We start from the raw sequence: 20,125 nt of genomic DNA on the forward strand, positions 1-20,125 counted from the left end.
TAGCTGTGGGTGGCAACCCACAGCAATGCGTGCGGCCAGAAGGCCGCTCCATATAAAAAAAAAAAAAAAAAAAAAAAAAGACACCCTGATTCAGAGCGAGCGTCCGGCTCTGAATCAGGGCCTCTGTCCCCATATTTCCCAGTAAGAAAGTTGATCAACCTCAAAGGCTCAGATGGATAGCTTTAAGCTCCAAGACGTATATTGGGAATACAGTCTACGATGGAGATTTCAGACCCTGTAAGGATGGACGAGTCTCAGGTATCACCCATGTGTTTGTGATGCCAAGGTTATCATTCCAACACCGTGTGCTCCCAGAGTAGTGGTGTAATACACGCGCTGTCCCCTAATCCTCATGTCTGCACTCTACCATTGACAAATCTTACAACAGTAGCTCTCAAGCGCACCAAAAGAGAAGGTTGCACAATGGGCCTGATTCAGAGATATACGCTCATCCAATGATGAACGTTTCCGGGGCTGCTCCTGCGCAGGACCCATTCTGTGCATGTGCAAAGCGGGTCCTACGATTAAGCTCGCAGGCCCTCCCAAGCCACAGCGCATTTAGGGGGCGGAGCGGGGGCGTGGCTAGTCACCACTCCTGTTTTACGGGAGGGACGAGGCCCGGGTCTGCACGCAGATTCCTGGCCCCTTACGTAATCTGCAGCAAATAATGGAATAAAAACAATATAGAGAAAGGTGATTATCAAAAACCAGTAAGTGTGTGTTGTTTTTAATCTTTTAAGACTAATAAAAAGGGACTCCCATTTATACACACAATGCAGTAATCTTAGTTGCACACATTTGCACTATTACCATATTGTAACTCTCAGCTGCCTTCAACACCATCGAGCACCCCCTCCTCCTATACCGTTTGTTAGGGTATGCTGTCATTATGTCATCATCCAGAATAAACTCAATGAGATTGTCGACAGTCACAATGTTTACAGTACATGTTATAATTAATGTTAGGGCTTAAATACTGTAAAAAATGAAACCTACTATGTCGATATGCCTCCAGTAGATGTACAGTTTCAACACTGTTCCCATGCTGACATTGTGCATGTGGACATTTTGTACCACACCCCTTGTAGCACTGCTCTTACCTGGTTACCTTACTATCTCTACAAACTGCTACTTCTCATTTCCTACCTCAAGCTTCTTGTCCCCTTCACTCACACAAGGCTCTATCCTTGGGGCTCTGTCCTCTTGCTGAATTCCCTTGGCGAATTAATCAACTCCTTTGGACCTGCAGTATTATCTCTAGGCTGATGACACCCAAATATACTGGTCCTCTCCAAGCCATCTCTCCTCACCTCGTTTGGTGAGTCCTGGGGCCTCCCTGCTATCTCCTCATGGATGTCCCAACACTACATAAAGCTTACCATTTATACAGATGACCTCATCATCTTACTTTTTTTTAGTCCCCACAGCCTACCCACCAGCATCACATGCTCCTCTGTTCCTCATGTCTGCTACCTGGGTGTTGCTGCTACATTCCCCACATCCAGTCTCTCCCAAGCTAATCACTCCACTTTTCTGTTACTGCTTGGCCAACCTCTATATTGGCTCCTTATTCCCTATAGAATACAATTCAAATTTTTCACCCACACGTCAAAGCCCTCACTTGTTTGTTTTATACCTTTACTTCCGATGTACAGAATTATAATTTATTTCTATAGTTCCATACACACTTTTCTGTATGTTGTGTGCTTTATTTCCTCAACGCACAGTGCCACGTACATAACATTCATCATACTTCTATATTTGCAAATGTGTACAACGTGGACTTCTGCACTATGTTTATAAATAGGAGACCATATTATTTAGACTACTCTATTGGATGCCAGCAATGTGCCGGGGAATGTTGCGTGTTCTTATGTCAAATAGCGAGACAGCCTATTTATAGCCACACAGTAATGCCAAGTGTTTAGAGTGACTCCTGTCTATTATCGCACAGATCAGATGCAAGTTTAGGTGCTAAAAAAAAAAAAAAAAAAAAATATAGCTGGTGTACATACAAAAGCATGTGAAATATTCTGCACATGTTATGCATGAGCATACAGCTGCTGCCTCATGGACAGTGATTTTATTACATTATGTAATTATTATGTAATCCATCCACTGGGGTGCATCAAGCCTCACATAGGAGGAACAGTTTGAAAACAATTTATAAAATAAAAGTCAGCAGTTTGGTATGATTGGTTAATCATGCACCTGACTATAATCCTACAAAATCCCTGACTTTGTGCAAGTGTACCTAGAAGAATCGATGTGGTTTTGAAAGTAAATCTTGGTCACCCCAAATATTGATTTGCTTTAATTTCTCTTCCATTTATTCACTTTGCATTTTTTGCTTAATAAAAATAAACTATTAACACTTATTTTTGAAAGCATTCTTCCTTTGCAGCATTTTTTTTTCCACACCGGCCTAAAACTTTTGCACAGTACTGTGTATACACACACACACTCATATGTACATACACACATTACCCCATGTGTGCCACATTTATAGTGTGCAGTTGGGCTGAAGTTAAATGCAGTGTGTACTGTACATGCCCCTAGACAGATTATGTTGCATTTGCCATTGAGCACTGATAGTTCCTCACCTGTCCCGTCTTTCTGACCATTATGTTGTCGTTGTGCCTGTCCCCAATCCCAAGCACGTAAGTGGCTACACAGTAGCCAGCGCAGGATAGTGTGAACTCTTCAATTGCTTTCTCAAGGTGATCTCTGTGAATAGGAATGACAACTGTTTTCTGCACACAACAAAAGATCATCTGCCGTGTTACCCGGAATACAGACATTTACATATTGATTGCATTAGCATGGACATTGGATTTACACATGCAGCATTAAGTGTACCTTAAAGCATTGAGGCCAAAGATTTACTGACGAGTGATATTCTTGTTATCACTCATGAATTATCTTAAATGGTGCTCCAACCAATCAGCTCCTAACTGTCATGTGTTTGAAAAATGTCAGTTAGGAGCACCATTTATGGTTGGAGCACCATTTATGATTAGTAACGAGTGATAACAAGAATATCACTCATTGATAAATCTGGGCTGAGTTCGGAATGAGAAGTTAGTCTGCATGTGATAATGTACTGAATTCAACATAAGCAGTTATCTTATAAAGTGCTGATCATAGTGATGAGTTATGTCTATGGCTCATTAACAGTAACAGTGATAAAAGGGTGAGACATTACCCTGCATTGTACTCCTTGATCCAGTTCAGCAGAGCGTCCTTATTGAAGGCAGCTGCTGCTGCAAGATTGGTGCAGTAAAGTTGGATATCAGCAATGGTCTCTGCTGCAGATACCACCTCTATCATACCACATCGGTCTCCTGTTGCCAGGCACCCATAAGGCACTATCCTGAAACACATGATTTGAATGATTTGTTTATTATAGGAGTACTGTAATGCACATAAACTGGAGACATGGCAATGCTGCAGGAGAGGCAAACAGACGACACCTCGTTAGATGTACACTGAACTGAGCTGTAATTGCAACTATAAGTATTATTAATGCCAGATAATATTAAGGTAGAATAATGAGGCTAGTTTCTTAAAATGTAAGTAGGCAGATGTAAATGAATAAAACATCTGTATGAGAATATTATTTAACAGTACAGCTGCTGCTTACATAATAGCAATGTGGCACAGCACAGCTGCTGGCATGCATTGCTCCACAATATGGTCATAGGGTGTGTGGCTAGTATGTACTTTCCTGCAGTTCATGCGAGTGTGAAGTTAGATGCTCTAATTCAGGATTTGGTTGACTTTCCACTTTACTATCAGCAAATGTGTTAGTTTTTCCAGATTAGGACACCAGGGGGCGCTGTCTTATGTGGCTATGAAAGAAATGTCCTTATGAAACTATTGTTACTGACATTTGAAATATAAAGTATCTGCTTATGGGGGGTGGGAATATAAATCTTTGGGCAATGTGTTCTCATGAATTAAAGTGCCCCGCTAACCTAAACACAAAGGAGCATTCAGTAAATGTACTGAGTGCATGAAACAACTACGGTGCATTTATTTTAGACGGTCTGATGGGAGCATTTACATGTATACTCTCCACTCTCAGGAGACATCTGCACAAACTAAGAGTGGGCCTAGCTTTATGGAGAGCGAGTGCAGCATTGTAATAAGTAGTGCTGGAAAGAGAGGGGTTATCAGGACTGTGTGTATTACATGCATAATGATTACATTTGTTTGTCTGTAGCATTTTGTTTTATAATAACAGTCACCTAGATTCTGATCTTCTGCTGGAAGCTGCACCGTGCACCTAATAAATACATACAGGAGACCCAGTTGAAGCATTCTTACATAGTGGGAATGGGAGAAGGGGGCGCACCCTTTGGCAGTACAGGGGACATCCCAAAAAATGCACTCTATCCATCCCTTTATCTTACTTCAATTGTCTTGTTATGTCAAATATATATAACTGGAGGAGTGCTACCCATAGCTAGGCCTGCTCTGTACCCGGCACAGAAAACACCCCTGCTCATTTCCCATAACAAGCCATCTTGCTGCATGACCTGAGCTGTACATCGCCATACCCTACACTGCGCCCCGGCTATAGTTCACCCTCCCCCCCACAGTACAAATGTACTAAGGTGCATACACACGTAACGATTTTGTAACCAATGATTTTCTGTCAGATTTTCCCTTGAAAAAGTGAACGATTTTTGAAGTGTAATGAACAATTTTTACAGCGATGAACGAAACATGTTCTTTCCCTTATGAAAATAGTCATGCTGGACAGTCTGAATTGGACGATGAACAATAACTACAAACGGGAGCGCGCTTGAAAGATTATCGTTCATCATTATAACTCAGAAACTGAACGATTTTTTGAATGACTGAGTGATAACGACGTCGTTAATGACAAATCGTTCAAAAAATCGTTACGTGTGTACAGTATGCACCTTTACTGGTTAGGTCAGTGGTAATGTGTTTAGACTGTACTGGCGCATGACCTGATGCAAATAATTTAACATATTCATTCTGCATGATACCTGCTGGAGAGTAGCAGAGACGATCTTTTACAATTAGAACGGTTACCAAGTGTTTACATTTGCAACTGAATACAGTTATTATAATCACAGATTTAGCCTATCCTATATGATCAATAGACAAAGTGTTTAATCCTGACATACTGCATACATGACATCTACCCAACCAATTCAGCACTCTGTCATTTAAGTATGTGTGTGTGTGTGTTTTGCAATGGGATGTTTAAACATAGCTGTCTGGACAGTCAAAGGCAGATGGAGCTCTACATAGGTGACAACTAGGGTCATGCGGTCGCTTGGCCTTGCTTCATGAGAGTATGTCACACCCTTAGTATAGTGTGCACAGGCGTGAGGCCAGTAACTTCCCTTCCAGAGGCCAAGTGATGACAGCTGAGATCCCCAGAGAACTTAGCAGGAGGGGGGTGTAAAAACATCCTTGTCAGAAGAGGTTCTGACAGGAGTCAGCGGGAGGGCAGCTCATACAAGTGGGGGGTGCGAAGAGGATTCTCCCCTGTCAGGTTATTCCTGCTCTGTGTGCAGGGACAATACCAGAACTCCTTTCCTGGCACAGGAATGATGCGTCTTTCTGCATCTAGGATTTGGTGCCATTGGTTAGCTTGCACACTAAGGAGAGGATTTTTGGGAGCAAGGCAAAAAAATTTAACTGTGCACCTGGACAAATACATGTATTTTTTTTTGCATGCAGGGTAAATACAGGCTGCTTTTGCATGTAGCCCACAAATACTGGACAGCTTTATTTTTACACTGCAACTTAGATTTACCATATATACTCGAGTATAAGTCGACCCGAATATAAGCCGAGGTACCTAATTTTACCACAAAAAACTGGGAAACGTTATTGACTCGAGTATAAGCCTAAGGTGGGAAATGCAGCAGCTACTGGTAGTAATCCCTCCCCTGGTACTGCCCCCAGTAGTAATATTCCCCCTCTGGTAGTGCTCCCAGTAGTAATACCCCCCCTGGTAGTGCCCCCAGTAGTAATAGCCCCCCTGGTAGTGCCCCCAGTAGTAATACCCCCCTGGTAGTGCCCCCAGTAGCAGACAGACTCTCATCGGCTGCTGATTACAACAAACACACAGCTGCCGGCTCCGGCGGCTGTGTGTTTGGCAGTGTGTAGTGCTGACCGAACTCCATCCGGTCAGCGCTACACACAGGGTGCAGCCTGTGTCACAGAGACACAGTCTGCACCGCGACCCGCATGGTACGCTACTCAGCTGCGTACCATGTGGGCATGACTCGAATATAAGCCGAGGGGGGGCTTTTTCAGCACAAAAAATGTGCTGAAAAACTCGGCTTATACTCAAGTATATACGGTAAGTTTGGACATGTCCCTCTGGCATCTAAACCTCTCTGCACATTATAAATCTGCCTCACCTGCAGTGCAGCCTATTTTTCCCAACTCTGATTCAGGCCCTAGAACACCAGCTACATTTAGTGCTCTGTTTCTCTAGAGGACAGAAAGATATCCTAAACTAGAGTAACAGGTCTATGGCAGTGGTATAAATAGATGTGGTACAATTACATGATCATATTACCAGAATACAGATCTGGGAAAAACATACATAGACTTATGGGCCCCACTAGTACACTAGAAACAGGTTTGGACTGGGCCGCCAGGGAGTCGGATAATTCCTTGGTGGGCCCCACTGTTTGTAGGCCACACCCCTTTCTGAGAGAGGATGGGGCTTAGTGGACCACGGTCGGGAGGCAGGCTTCGCGTGTGCGGTCGGGTGGCGGGGTTTAGCAGCCGCGGCTGGAAGAGAAGGCAGGACAGGAGGAGGTGGGAGCCCTGCCATAGGAGCAGTCTGAAACAGAGCTGAGGAAGGAGGCGGGGTCGCACAGCTGGGAAGAACATAGGAGCTCCGCTGGGCGCTGTGCTTCTGCTATCTACTCTGGGTCCAGGGTAAGTGCCCGCAGCCTGCTGTCTACTTTCCCTGTCATGTGCCTGTTGCTGAGGATTAGGTAGCTACTGGCCGAGAGGAAGGGGCAGTCTGTTGCACTGGGCCATAAACAGTAAACTATGCACAAGTTCTATCCCTGACTCCTGTGGGGTGATTAGAGTGTAAGCTCTGCGCTATATTTTAGTGATTGCTTCCAGAAGCCTCTTCCTGTCATTTCATGGCAGCTAGGGTTGGGCAGTCACGTGCAGTGTGAGGACACTGATGTTGAAACTTAAGCTGGGTACACACAGACGATGTCGGCACGATATGTCGTTTCTGGATGAATTGGAACGACATATCGGCTGCATCGCTCAGTGTGTACGGTCAATATGCTCACTCCTGCGGTCGCAACCGATCGGCTGTACTGCACGTCCAACCGGACGATATCGCATGTGGCCCCATTGCGGATAACGAAGGACGGAATGAGGGATTGTTCCGTCATTCATCACCTCGTTCTAATGTGTAGACGACGGCTCAACATATCGTACTGGTACACATTGCTTAGTGTATACCCGACAGTACTCTGACCCTGTAGTTACTGTTCCTGGTATGGGAGGGCTGCTGCCACTACTTGTCCTTATAGAAACAATCAGTACAGGCCTGTCAATACACAACGCCCTTATGGGATTGTGCATAGTGGGCAGTGCAGATGCTGCCTTTATAGTACTATCAATGAGATCCAGGTCATTTGTGGTGGTGGGACGTAGTTTAAATCCCAATCTGCGAGATGCCAGCGCTCAGAATGCCGGCGCCGGAATCCCGACACCAGTCAGAATCCCGACGCCGGCATCGCGACGATAAGTAATGGGCTTAGGGGGAGGGTTAGGGGTTAAAGTTAGGTACTAGGAGGGAGGAGTAGGGGGAGAGTTTGGATACCTACTGACAGGTGTCGGTATCCTAACCCTGTCAGAATGCCAGCGTCGGGACTCTGACCGCTCGGATCCCGAGTGCCGGCATCCTGTACCCAACCCGTGGTGGCACTCCCTGGTAGGGCTTCTTGCTTTGACTTGACGAGTATTGCATAGGCAGATTACTTAGATAAGAAATCTGTGTTACCTGCTTCTATTGTTTCATTTTATTTGAACTTTATAAGTAAAATACAAACTAAGATAAATGTCACTGACTAGTGGTGATTACTTGGCTGTCATTTGGCCTGTTGGAACTGAATGCAACCTCTTTGATTTTAACATTATTGATACAAACTTCTGTGTGTCCTTGCTAATCCACCACTGAGGGGCTGGAGATGAAGTTACACAGGGATGGGGGGATGGAGCTGAAGACAAATGGCTGCGGAGACACAGGATGATGGGGGGTGAAGCTGAGACACACGGGGGAATGAGGCTGTGAGACACGGGGGTGAAGCTTAAAGGCACGGGGGGAATGAGGCTGTGAGACATGGGGGGTGAAGCTGAGAGACACAGGGGCTGGGGCGACACAGGAATTTAAAAGAACAGTTTACAAAGGGGCGCCATTTTTTTTATTTGCTCTAGGCGCCATAAACCCTTACGTTGCTCCTGAGCATATATATATATCTGGCTTCCCAGTCTCTTCCCTCCCAGGCAGTCATCAGAGAAGAGGTGGATTCAGGACCCCTTGCTGTCAGAAGCGACAGCTGAGGGATTGTCAGAAGCGACAGCTGAGGGATTTGACCTTCTGGTCCCATAGGCAGCAGGCAGAGTTCAGAATACAGGGCAGCAGCCAACCAGCCTGGCTGTTATTCAGGGCTTCAACACAAATGGAATAGGAGGAAGCCTTTGGAGTGTGCTCTGCCTGCAGTCCTCTCTTCCCTCTGCTACACAGGGTTCCGTCCACTTGACCATTGTAGCAGCGCAGCAAATGTCAGTGCTAAGTGATCAGATATTTGATGCCTATCCTGTCTGTGCTCCATACTGTGTCTGTACTACCTACATTCCCCAAGTCCCTGACTCATGCAGCTGATACATAGAGGTCCTTTTGCATGAACAATAAAATGTGTTCTGTGGCAAATTTGCAGTTTTTCAGCGGGTCCCTAACATTGCATTCCCCTGGTGGGTCCTTCATGTCCCAGTCCGACACGGACTAGAAACATACAAAATAATTCTCAAACCCATCACCTAAGCTTCGCTATATTATACATGAATGTGCATTGAGTATATGAAGTGCTTGTGCCATGAATATTATACTAGTTTAGACTCTATGTTCTACTGAAACACTGTCAATTTCATAGTGCGCAGTAAGGAGAGGAGACTGCAGGTTGGGTTGAGATGATGTTATTGCTCCATCGAGTCAGAAGTCCAATTAGAAGCCATTTACCTGAGATCCAGCCCCGACTCCTTCCACAGCATGTCCATCAGACGCAGCAGCTGGAGCGCGAGCATGTCCTGGCGCAGATCTGTACAGAGAAACACACACAGATAATGGACCCGTTAGATACACGCTGCCCGGGAAAGTGTCCTGAAAACTTCACCAAGATGAAGGCTAAAAACAAATGACACTCAAAAATAAATACGTCCCTGTGTGGGAGGAGTTCCAGAAGTTAAACGGTAATTGAAAAATATTACATAGCTGGAGTCTGGTTGTTTCTATTTCTGCTAAGGTTTAACCCTTTGGTGAAAAAAATCACTATTGCCATCAACTATATGCTGAATAAGAGGAATATTGCTTGATACGTTTCACATCTTTTGGTAAGTATTTGACACCCAATCATTATCTAGTAATTTTTTTAATGAGTTTCTCAGACACCGTTAGAGACCCATTTTATTATCTTTTAAGATTAAACCCCTGATGAAGTCCAATATACGAAACGCGTAGGGTTATATGTGGAACCATCGTATGTGCACAAGTTTTTCATAAAATGGTTCCAACTGAAGCGATATGATAAAGTGAATTCAATTCACTTCTATTTGAGAAATGGTTCCATCCTTTGATGTAAGCAATTGGATATGCTAATGTTAGAACTGATATTTACTTCATTTTATGTACAATATTTGAATGGTTATATTGATTTTTGGGTGTCACTTGCAGCAAGGCTCTCTATTTTAGAGCCCATTCAGTGATCAGGCTAGGTTTTCCCCCAAGCATCTCCATCGAATTTAGCCTCTCAATGTACACACCCCGATGGATTAAAACTGACACATGGGGATTCATCATCACTATTAAATGAAGTACCTCTATTGGACTATCTAAAAGCGCACATTAATAACTACAGTGTTTGGCACCATCTGGACAGTGTGTGTGTGTGTGTGTGTGTGTGTGTGTGTATATATACATACACACATAAAAGGAGGTGTTATATTTTTGTAAAGCCTTTTTACAGAGAAAGGAGTAATGAGTTTAGATGAACATTAAGGCAAACAAAGAAACTAGCTTCATCTCACCATCTCCATTCTTGAATATGATCCCAGTATAGTCCCCTCCAAAACCTTTATTACTGTATACGATCCACAGAGGTTTCATCTTGGAGTCCATGTATTTGCACTTCTCCACACTGTGAACAGAACAGAAGAGGAGAAAGGATAAGTGGTAGTGATAACTAACGGTAGATAAATTACAGGATTAAGCAGATGGGCCATTGGTTATAAGCAGTGATGACACAGCCCATGAGAAGACCATTAATAGACATGAATAGAAGGGAGGCAAGTCCTAGTTACTAATCATCAGTCATTGTAAATGCAGATGAATTAGGGCTGGTAGCTAAGCTACAACTGACCATAGCAAACCAACTATAATTAAACCAGGTAGGTTTATGAGTGTTTGTTGGAAGACTTGTTATTAAAAATAATAAATCTGACGTTTGGTAGAAGAAAACAAATTGGATAATCGGTAGAACATAAAATAGTGGTTGGACACACACAACTCATATGCCTAGGATTAATATTTGGACTTTTAGACTCATAAATGAGCAGCTATGGACAACATTCAACACTCTAGTATTTGCTGAACAACACGGTCATTCAGACACTGTATTGCTGAAGGTGCCTATTATAATAAATGGTATCTTCCTATTTATTCCTGTAGGAATAATGGCAACATAGGCACTCACACAAGATCAGAGAGGGTAACACTGGGGTTAAGGGGTGACTGGATATCCGTGAGAGCATCCCTGTAGGCATTTTGCTTCAAGCAGGCATGCATGGTCTCCTTATTCTTCACCCTGCTTTGCTTCATTGCGTTCAGCTTGATGAGGCCGTTTAATGTGCGCAGCTTGTTCAGCGCCTCCACCTAAGAGTGAAGGAACACTTTACATAGGATACTGTCCAAAATAGATTTTCAGATCCCGCATGGACAGACAAAAGCAACCCTATAAACTGTAGCAGAAAATGCAACAATTTACATCTAACCAGTAGAACTAGAACTAGCACATTGAATTCACTGCAGGCTTCCTTAGAACTTTACAATGCATGCTAAACAATCAGGATATATACTAGGGATGAGTGGAAAATAGGATAGCTTAGGTAATAGGTGCACATGTGTATAAAGAAACCTAGTAATGGTGATTGCATATAAAGAAAATGGGCTATGGTTACAAAGGGATGGCTTTTGCAAATCGCTGCTTCTCGCAGGTTTGGCCTCAAACTTTAGAACAGCACGAATATTACATAGAAAGCCCAGCGTGTTTTCAGCTTAATATTAGTGCCATTTCAAATTTTGAGGTAAATTCCATCGAGAAGTGGCAGCTTGCAAAAGACTCTACTGTTTGTATCCCCCATGGTCTCCAAGAACTGTGTGTAAAAAACAGGACTCAGCATTGGAAGGTATCAGAAGATATCAGTACTTGAGGGGATACACCAGATATACAGTAGTGTGCAAACGTTTATAGGATTTACAGTGCATCCGAAAAGTATTCACAACGCTTCACTTTTTCCACATTTTGTTATGTTACAGCCTTATTCCAAAATGGAATAAATTAATTTTTGTCCTCAAATTTCTACACACAATACCCCATAATGACAACGTATAAAGTTTTTTTGAGATTTTTGCAAATTTAATAAAAAAAAAAAAACACAACCCACTAAGAAATCACATGTACATAAGTATTCACAGACTTTGCTATGAAGCTCAAAATTGAGCTCAGGTGCATACTGTTTCCACTGATCAGCCTTGAGATGTTCGTACAGCTTAATTGGAGTCCACCTGTGGTAAATTCAGTAGACTGGACATGATTTCGAAAGGCATGCACCTGTCTATATAAGGTCCCACACTTGACGGTGCATGTCAGAGCACAAACCAAGCATGAAGTCCAAGGAATTGTCTGTAGACCTCCGAGACAGGATTGTCTCGAGGCACAAATCTGGGGAAGGGTACAGAAAAATATTTGCTGCTTTGAAGGTCCCAATGAGCACAGTGACCTCCATCATCCATAAATGGAAGAAGTTCGGAACCACCAGGACTCTTCCTAGAGTTGGCCGGCCGTCTAAACTGAGCGATCGGGGGAGAAGGGCCCTAGTCAGGGAGGAGACCAAGAGCCCGATGGTCACTCTGTCAGCGCTACAGCATTCCTCTGTGGAGAGAGGAGAACCTTCCAGAAGGACAACCATCTCTGCAGCAATCCACCAATCAGGTCTGTATGGCAGAGTGGCCAGACGGAAGCCACTCCTTAGTAATAAGCACATAGCAGCCCACATAGTTTGCCAAAATGCACCTGAAGGACTGTCAGACCATGAGAGACAAAGATTGAACTCTTTGGCGTGAATGCCAGGCGTTATGTTTGGAGGAAACCAGGCACCGCTCATCACCAGGTCAATACCATCCCTACAGTGAAGCATGGTAGTGGCAGCATCATGCTATGGGGATGTTTTTCAGCGGCAGGAACTGGGAGACTAGTCAGGATATAGGGAAAGATGAAAGCAGCAATGTACAGAGACATCCTGGATGAAAACTTGCTCCAAAGCGCTCTTGACCTCAGACTGGGGCGACGGCTCATCTTTCAGCAGGACAACGACCCTAACCACACAAGCAAGATATCAAAGGAGTGGCTTCAGGACAACTCTGTGAATGTCCTTGAGAGGCCCAGCCAGAGCCCAGACTTAAATCCGATTGAACATCTCTGGAGAGATCTGAAAATGGCTGTGCACCGACGCTTCCCATCCAACCTGATGGAGCTTGAGAGGTGCTGCAAAGAGGAATGGGCGAAACTGCCCAAAGATAGGTGTGCCAAGCTTGTGGCATCATACTAAAAAAGACTTGAGGCTGTAATTGCTGCCAAAGGTGCATCAACAAAGTATTAAGCAAAGGTTGTGAATACTTATGTACATGTGATTTCTTTGTTTTTGTTTTTTTTTTCTTATTAAATTTGCAAAAATCTCAAAAAAACTTTTTACACATTGTCATTTTGGGGAATTTTGAGGACAAAAATGAATTTATTCCATTTTGGAATAAGGCTGTAACATAACAAAATGTTGAAAAAGTGAAGCATTGTGAATCCGGATGCACTGTATATCAATTAACAAACTGCAAAGTGAATGAACAGGAGAGAAATTTTAATCAAATCAATATTTGCTGTGACCACCCTTTGCCTTCAAAACAGCATCAACTGCATACAGTTTTTAAAGGAACTCGGCAGGGAGATTGTTCCAAACATTTTGGAGAACGAACCACAGACCTTCTGTGGATATAGGCTTGCTCAAATACTTCCGTCTCTTTGGGGGCCATTATCATGACTTTCAGGACTCCTTGCTCTTCTTTACCTTGAAGATAGTTCTTAATGACATTGGTTGTATGTTTGGGGTTATTGTCCTACTGCAGAATAAATTTGGAGCCAACCAGACGCCTCGCTGATGGTATTGCATGATGGATCATTTCTTCCATGAAGACCACTTCTGGCCTGACTTCTCCGAATAGTAAATGGGTGTTACCTGGGTCCCACTGGTCTCTGCCAGTTCTGAGGTGGTGGCACTGCTGGACATCTTTTGATTTTGGAGAGAAGTATTAGGTGCCTTTCATCTGATGCACTAAGTTTCCTTGGCCGACCACTGCGCCTACGATCCTCAACGTTGCCCGTTTCTTTGTGCTTCTTCAAAAGTGCTTGAACAGCACATCTTGAAACCACAGTCTGCTTTGAAATCTTTGCCTGGGAGAGACCTTGCTGATGCAGTGTAACTACCTTGTGTCTTGTTACTGTACTCAGTCTTGTCATGGTGTATGACCTGGGTCATGAAACGGTCTTCCACAACCTTACCTTTGTAGCAGAGTTTGCCTGTTCCTCACCCAGTTTTAAGCCTCCTACAAAGCTGTTTCAGTTAATTACTGTGTTTCAACCTACATATGAAAATGATGATCATCATCACCTGTTTAGTATAATTGGTTAATCATACACCAGACTATAATCCTACAACATCCCTGACTTTGTGCAAGTTTACATAAAATAAATTATGCTGTTTTGAAGACAAATGGTGGTCACACCAAATATTGATTTGATTTAGATTTCTCTCCTGTTCATTCACTTTGCATTTTGTTAATTGATAAACAAACTATTAACACTTCTACATTTGAAAGCACTCTTACTTTCCAGCATTTTTTTTACACCTGCAAAAAACATTTGCACAGTACTGTATATTTCAAGCTTATGCATAGACCATCAACCAGAAAGCTCTCAACTCTCTTTAGCACCGGATGGTAATTCATGAAAGCAGGAAGGCGGCAGTTGCAGTTGGTGTGTAGGTCTCTGCGGCAGACATCAGCTTTATGGGCAGGCTGTGAGATGCGCTGCCTACTGCTAGCCCACTACATCAACTTCATTGTTACCTGTTTGGAGAGCACCTTCATGTGTGCTATGCTGCCCCGGCAATAAGCTTCCAGCAACAAGCCAAACTGCACTGACACAGCAGGAGTGTGCACTTCCGCCCTATAGCCAGAAACAGTAAGAGCAGGAACAGACTTAGCAGGGAATATAGAATACCTAAGCTGTCTGTGTCACATATCTAATACATTTATAGCCATAAGTAAAAACAGGGATTTCTTTTATTTTTTTATTGTCTTTAATAAACCAATTTTCCTGCCAGGGGTCCCTTGTATGTTTTCTCATCTGTCTCAGTATGAAGAGGTTTATTCTGTCTGGAGAAGTCGCCGAATGAGGAAGAAGCATTTCTTGAATTCCAGTACTCCAGTACAACAGTGATGTGGGCTTTATTATAATACATAGGGGTCTATCCATCAAAGTCAGAGGAATAAAGTGGAAAATAATCGGCACATATGCACATACTGGTTGCATGAGGGTCTCCCTGTAGTGATGTGCAGTATCTACCAGCCTTCTTTGTTTATAGACATTTGCTCGCTCTGTATTGGTTGTGCATTACATGTAACATTTCATATATTTATCTGTAAAGGCAAAAATGTAATGAAAATAGCAGCAGGTCAGAGATGGTCATCCTTTGGGATCCCTCATTAGGTTGAGCATGCTCTCCTCAGTGACAGGGAATATAATGAAAGCTGGTGCACAGGTAAATAAAATTAAATGAGTTTCACTTGCCAACAAATCCGGAACACAGAAAGGGTGATTAAATTTTCTTCACCGGCAGCTGTTACTAGTGGGCGCCCGACGGAGCAATTGAATTGTTGCTCCGTTTGGGAGTGAATGCCGCGGGCGCACACATATCTGCTTGCAGCCGCCTGAGGTGGGGAGCAGAAATGTGCGAATACTCTGTGGCAGTTTGGGCGCCCTAACCAGGACTTTAGACGGGTTTAGCCACTTTACCCAGCTAAACCCGGTCTATTGGCGTGACAAGCGTGATATTTAATGGACACCCAGAAACAAATAATTACTCCATCGGGCGCCCATTAACTAGTGCAGTAAATAAAAAAATAAAAAAAGAAAAGAAAAAAGGAATTTCCCTTGTAGTATCAACGAGATTATGCCCCACACACAGGAGGCAGGAGAGGTCAACAAATAAGTCCCCTCCTATTCCATCTTCGACCCATCCTCAAGCCAGGAAGCATAGTTAATTTTTATATCTCAATAAGAAACAGGACAGGAAAAAAGTAAAAACCTCATAAACGTAGCAAAACAAGCAACCCTGTCTGAAGAGGCGGCCATCATGCACAAAGCATAAGCCATGAAGTGCAGAGTTAGGACATCCCGGCACAGCAAAGACTCTCACACATGTGGTTTTAGTAAAAAAAAAATAAAAAAATGTGTTGGTTAAGTAAAAAGCCAAAGGGAGTCACAAAATAATGTGAATAGTTTTCCAGTCAATGCTAGCCTCTGCTGAGCAGACAATGTGATCTAATAAAAGTTTGTGAAAGTGTACAGTATAACCCGATGGCTGCCTTACACAAGTGTTCAGCCAATGCCCCTTGCCTTCAGCCTTGACCCATTCAGCATCCAAAGTAAGGGCTGTGACCACTCCAAGAGGTAAGCTTAGAAACTAGTACCATAGTACTGAGGCTCGGAGGTTGTGCAACTTGCTTAGAGGCAAGCATAAAAGGCCAGAATGACCAGGGGTAAACCTAGACTGGCAAAGAATATGTGTAGGACTTCACCAGGAGTAATCATAGAGGCATTAGAGATCCCTAGTCTTAGAAGTTAGAAATGGCTGGAGAAAAAACAACGGGTAATTCTAGAAGGAGCCAGGGCATGAAGAACCGGCAGGTATGTAAGGAGAGGACACCCCACCCTGCTCCGGTATCAGGACCTGCTATTAGTCATGTGTGCTCTCAGGCAAACTCTGTGTCAGCTTGGAGTGGAGTGCTAGTACTGTAGGAGCTATTCTGTAAATGTAGGTGAAGGCAGAGTCCTCCCTCCATCTCCTTTCTCACCATCGCCATGTTATGGGACCGCACAGGAAACACCGCAACCAACCCCAATGCCCTTGAGGGAGGGGGTTAGGCATGTACAGTCCCCAGCAGCAACTTGCAAGTCTGGTAAAACGGTGAAAGAAAAGATATGCCTAGGACTATTCTAAAGAGAGCACTTGAAAAAAAACACAGTGCTCTAAGGTTGTATGATGGTTTAAGCAGAGATGAAAGAGGCCTTTGTTCAAGCACCTTGCCTCCTGTGGGAGATGCGTAGCTCCATCATTGGTCAGTGTTCCATTGGATGAAGGAGAAAATTGCTGTATCCCTTAGTAACCACTCAAAATGTATGATGTTTAATGACATCTGTAAGTCTGTAATCACAGGTATGACAGAATAACATTGCTAGCTATAGATAAAACTATCCTTTATGCACAGTTACCATTGCCATCATAAATAACCCTAATGGTTGCAAGACTTCTAGTCCATGAACATACCTTACAGAGGCCATAGCTGATCGATATCTCCCAGTAAGGCCAACCCCAGAATAAATATGAATACATCTGTATAAAACAATCCCTATGCTTTAAAATATCTCCTATGAAAATAAACTATTCTATGAAATCACTTGATGTTTCAGTAATTCTGACATGTGGTTTTCTCTTAAACAAAGAAAACTATGAGCAGCCGTACAGATTTCTTTCCATGCCATTATAATTGCAGTGTTGACTTCCACATCTAAATCTGTAATTGCAGGGAACTCTACGCTGTCTGAATGTATAACCTCTCATCCTATCCACAGAGTATACAGTCAGACTGGGGACAGAGTTACATACGAGTGGCTCACCACCATTCACTCAAAAGAAAATTAAACAGAAAAACAATCTTTCTTTATAAAAAATAAAGTCATATACTACATTTTATTTTCCATATGAGTTTTCACCAGAGAAAACCAGAACTTCTCAAGTCCTAAATCTGTAATGCCAATATTTGAATGTGTGATTTTATCTATAGATTGTAAGCTTGCGAGCAGGGCCTTCTTACCTATATATTTGTCTGTTATTACCCAGTTTTGTTCTATTAATGTTTCCAATTGTAAAGCGCAACGGAATATGCTGCGCTATACAAGAAACTGTTAATAAATAAATCAAATATATGTAGACTTTGACATTTTATACTTTCAATAATTCGATCAAAGGTTTGGCAGACAGTGATAAAAAAAAGAAGCCTGTAATATAAAAGTGTAACCAGTGTGTGTATATGTACTAACCTCAGATGCCAGAACAGGAACTGTCCAATTCTTCGGTTATCCAGGGCTCGCTGTAGCAGGAAACGGGAGAGGGCACAGTCTAGGAAAGGCTCGTACTTCAGAACTTGTACCAGTTGCAGCAAGTACTGGGATAGTTCCTCGTCACTGATAACAACCATAGAGGAAGCTGTCAGCAAATCAAGCTCTCTGCATTTATAGTAACTAATTAACAGAAAAACTCATTAATATCTGCTATTTAGGATGTTAAAACAGGTGGCTGAAACTTTAATAATTTCAGAATGACCTGGAAGGTTACCCAGAACTTGATAATTTTACTGCCCTCATATTCTATCCTACCTTGAGTATGAAGGACTTCAAAGGCTTCTTAGCCTAAAATAATAAGTTGATCCAATAGGAAGAGTCATCCAGTAACAATCACACATGTAAAGTTTCCCATACAATGACAGCAGTTAAAGATTTCCACAAATATTTGGAACCCAAAACCCCCAGTTAAACAAACAGTTGACATTAATGCTGCCCTCAACGGGAGAATCCAGCTAACCTTTACCATGAACTTGGAAACACACTAGTTGGCTTTTACAATCCTCTCCTTTGTGGCAGCAAACATGGAAATTCATATTAGGACAGTACAGATTGCTTAGCACAGTTATCCTGTGACCCACCTCATGCTCTTCAGGCAGTTGACAGCATATTCTCTCACATACTGGTCAGGGTAGTTAAAATCGAGCAGCTCTAGAGCATCCCTGGGGGGCAATTTGGACCAGATCTGCAGTAGTGCCTGAAGCTGTAAGTCAGAAAATGCTTGGTTACCGCTGGAAAATATACCAACACTGGAATAAATAGTGCAGTATAGGGATTCCTTATTTATTTAAATTTAATTTATTTATTATCAGTTATTTATATAGTGCCAGCATATTCCATTGTGCTTTACAATTGGGAACAAAACAGTAATAAAACAAAACTGGATAATAACAGATAGACAAAGACATTAGGGGGCCCTGCTCGCTAGCTTACAATCTACTGATCAGTAGACACTGATGCTTGGACAATCTATATAAAAAATTGCAGGAAAGATGAAGCACACTAATGTTGTATACATCCTACAGCAGTTATTAACCGGATATATCAATGGGGAAATATTAAAGATGAACTCCACCCGAAGCTTACAATTCATCTACTACAGCACAGGATCAACCTCATGTCCTAGTTTTACTGCACAGGGATCATCATTATGTACTGAAGCTACAGCACAAAGTTCAGTGTCATACACTTAAGATATAGGAGAGGAATAACACAGCAAAGCTATTGTCAAGGATTAACATAATCACACTGTAGCTACAGAATAGTGACACCCCAGGGTATAAGGGACGTGGCCCAGGACTCCCCACCAGTCAGGTACTGAGAACATGGCACAGGAATCCCCACCAGTCAGTTACTAGGGACATAGGGCCCGATTCTGACCCGCTCGCAAGCGGGTCGATGGTGCCCTAGTGCGCATGACGGAGGGAGCTCCGTCGCGCGCATGTGCGAGACCCGAATAGCGACGGCCAAGCTGTCGCTATGGGTCTCGCACCAAAGGGGGCGTGCTGTCGATGTTGATTGACAGCACGCCCCCTTTGGTGGGCGTGCCGGGGGCGTTGCTGCCCAGACGGAGGCGTTCCCATGGGTGATGTCAGTGGGAGTGCTTTTGGCTCTGATAGAGCCAAAAGCATTCCTGGGCTTGTGGAAGCGAGACCCTACCGCAACGAGACCCTACCCTACCCTCTCCTCTTGACCATCGCGACCATCTTTTTTGGCCGCTCGCATAAGCTGTGGGCGGTCACCCGCAGCTATGCGAGCGGCCTGGAGGCCGCTCCAATTTTAGTTAGGAGGGCTCTGATTCAGAGCGAGCGCTCTTGTCAGAGCGTCTGGCTTTGAATCAGGCCCATAAGCACAGGACTCCCCACCAGTCGGGTACCACGGACATGGCCCAGGACTCCCCACCAGTCGGGTACCACGGACATGGCCCAGGACTCCCCACCAGTCGGGTACCACGGACATGGCCCAGGACTCCCCACCAGTCGGGTACCACGGACATGGCCCAGGACTCCCCACCAGTCGGGTACCACGGACATGGCCCAGGACTCCCCCCCAGTCGGGTACCAGTTGCACAGCACAGGAGTCCCCAC

The 20,125-nt window shown here is 43.6% G+C and overlaps 1 protein-coding gene across 5 annotated transcripts in view; it reads right to left on the reverse strand.

The window, feature by feature from the left end:
- Window positions 1–20,125, reverse strand: part of PIK3CB (phosphatidylinositol-4,5-bisphosphate 3-kinase catalytic subunit beta) — a 211,350-nt gene that overhangs the window by 12,743 nt on the left and 178,482 nt on the right. For all 5 annotated transcript variants that reach the window (XM_088466471.1, XM_088466472.1, XM_088466477.1 and 2 more), the window contains 8 exons: window positions 18,620–18,741; window positions 17,958–18,101; window positions 14,702–14,801; window positions 11,001–11,179; window positions 10,336–10,445; window positions 9,272–9,350; window positions 3,206–3,373; window positions 2,604–2,727 (listed from right to left, as the gene is read on the reverse strand). In XM_088466471.1, the coding sequence (XP_088322597.1) occupies window positions 2,604–2,727; window positions 3,206–3,373; window positions 9,272–9,350; window positions 10,336–10,445; window positions 11,001–11,179; window positions 14,702–14,801; window positions 17,958–18,101; window positions 18,620–18,741 (1,026 nt within the window). The remainder of the gene's footprint in view (window positions 1–2,603; window positions 2,728–3,205; window positions 3,374–9,271; window positions 9,351–10,335; window positions 10,446–11,000; window positions 11,180–14,701; window positions 14,802–17,957; window positions 18,102–18,619; window positions 18,742–20,125) is intronic.

This window comes from Taudactylus pleione, unplaced genomic scaffold (assembly GCF_031769625.1).
Source record: "Taudactylus pleione unplaced genomic scaffold, aTauple2 ptg000066l, whole genome shotgun sequence".
NCBI lineage: Eukaryota > Metazoa > Chordata > Amphibia > Anura > Myobatrachidae > Taudactylus > Taudactylus pleione.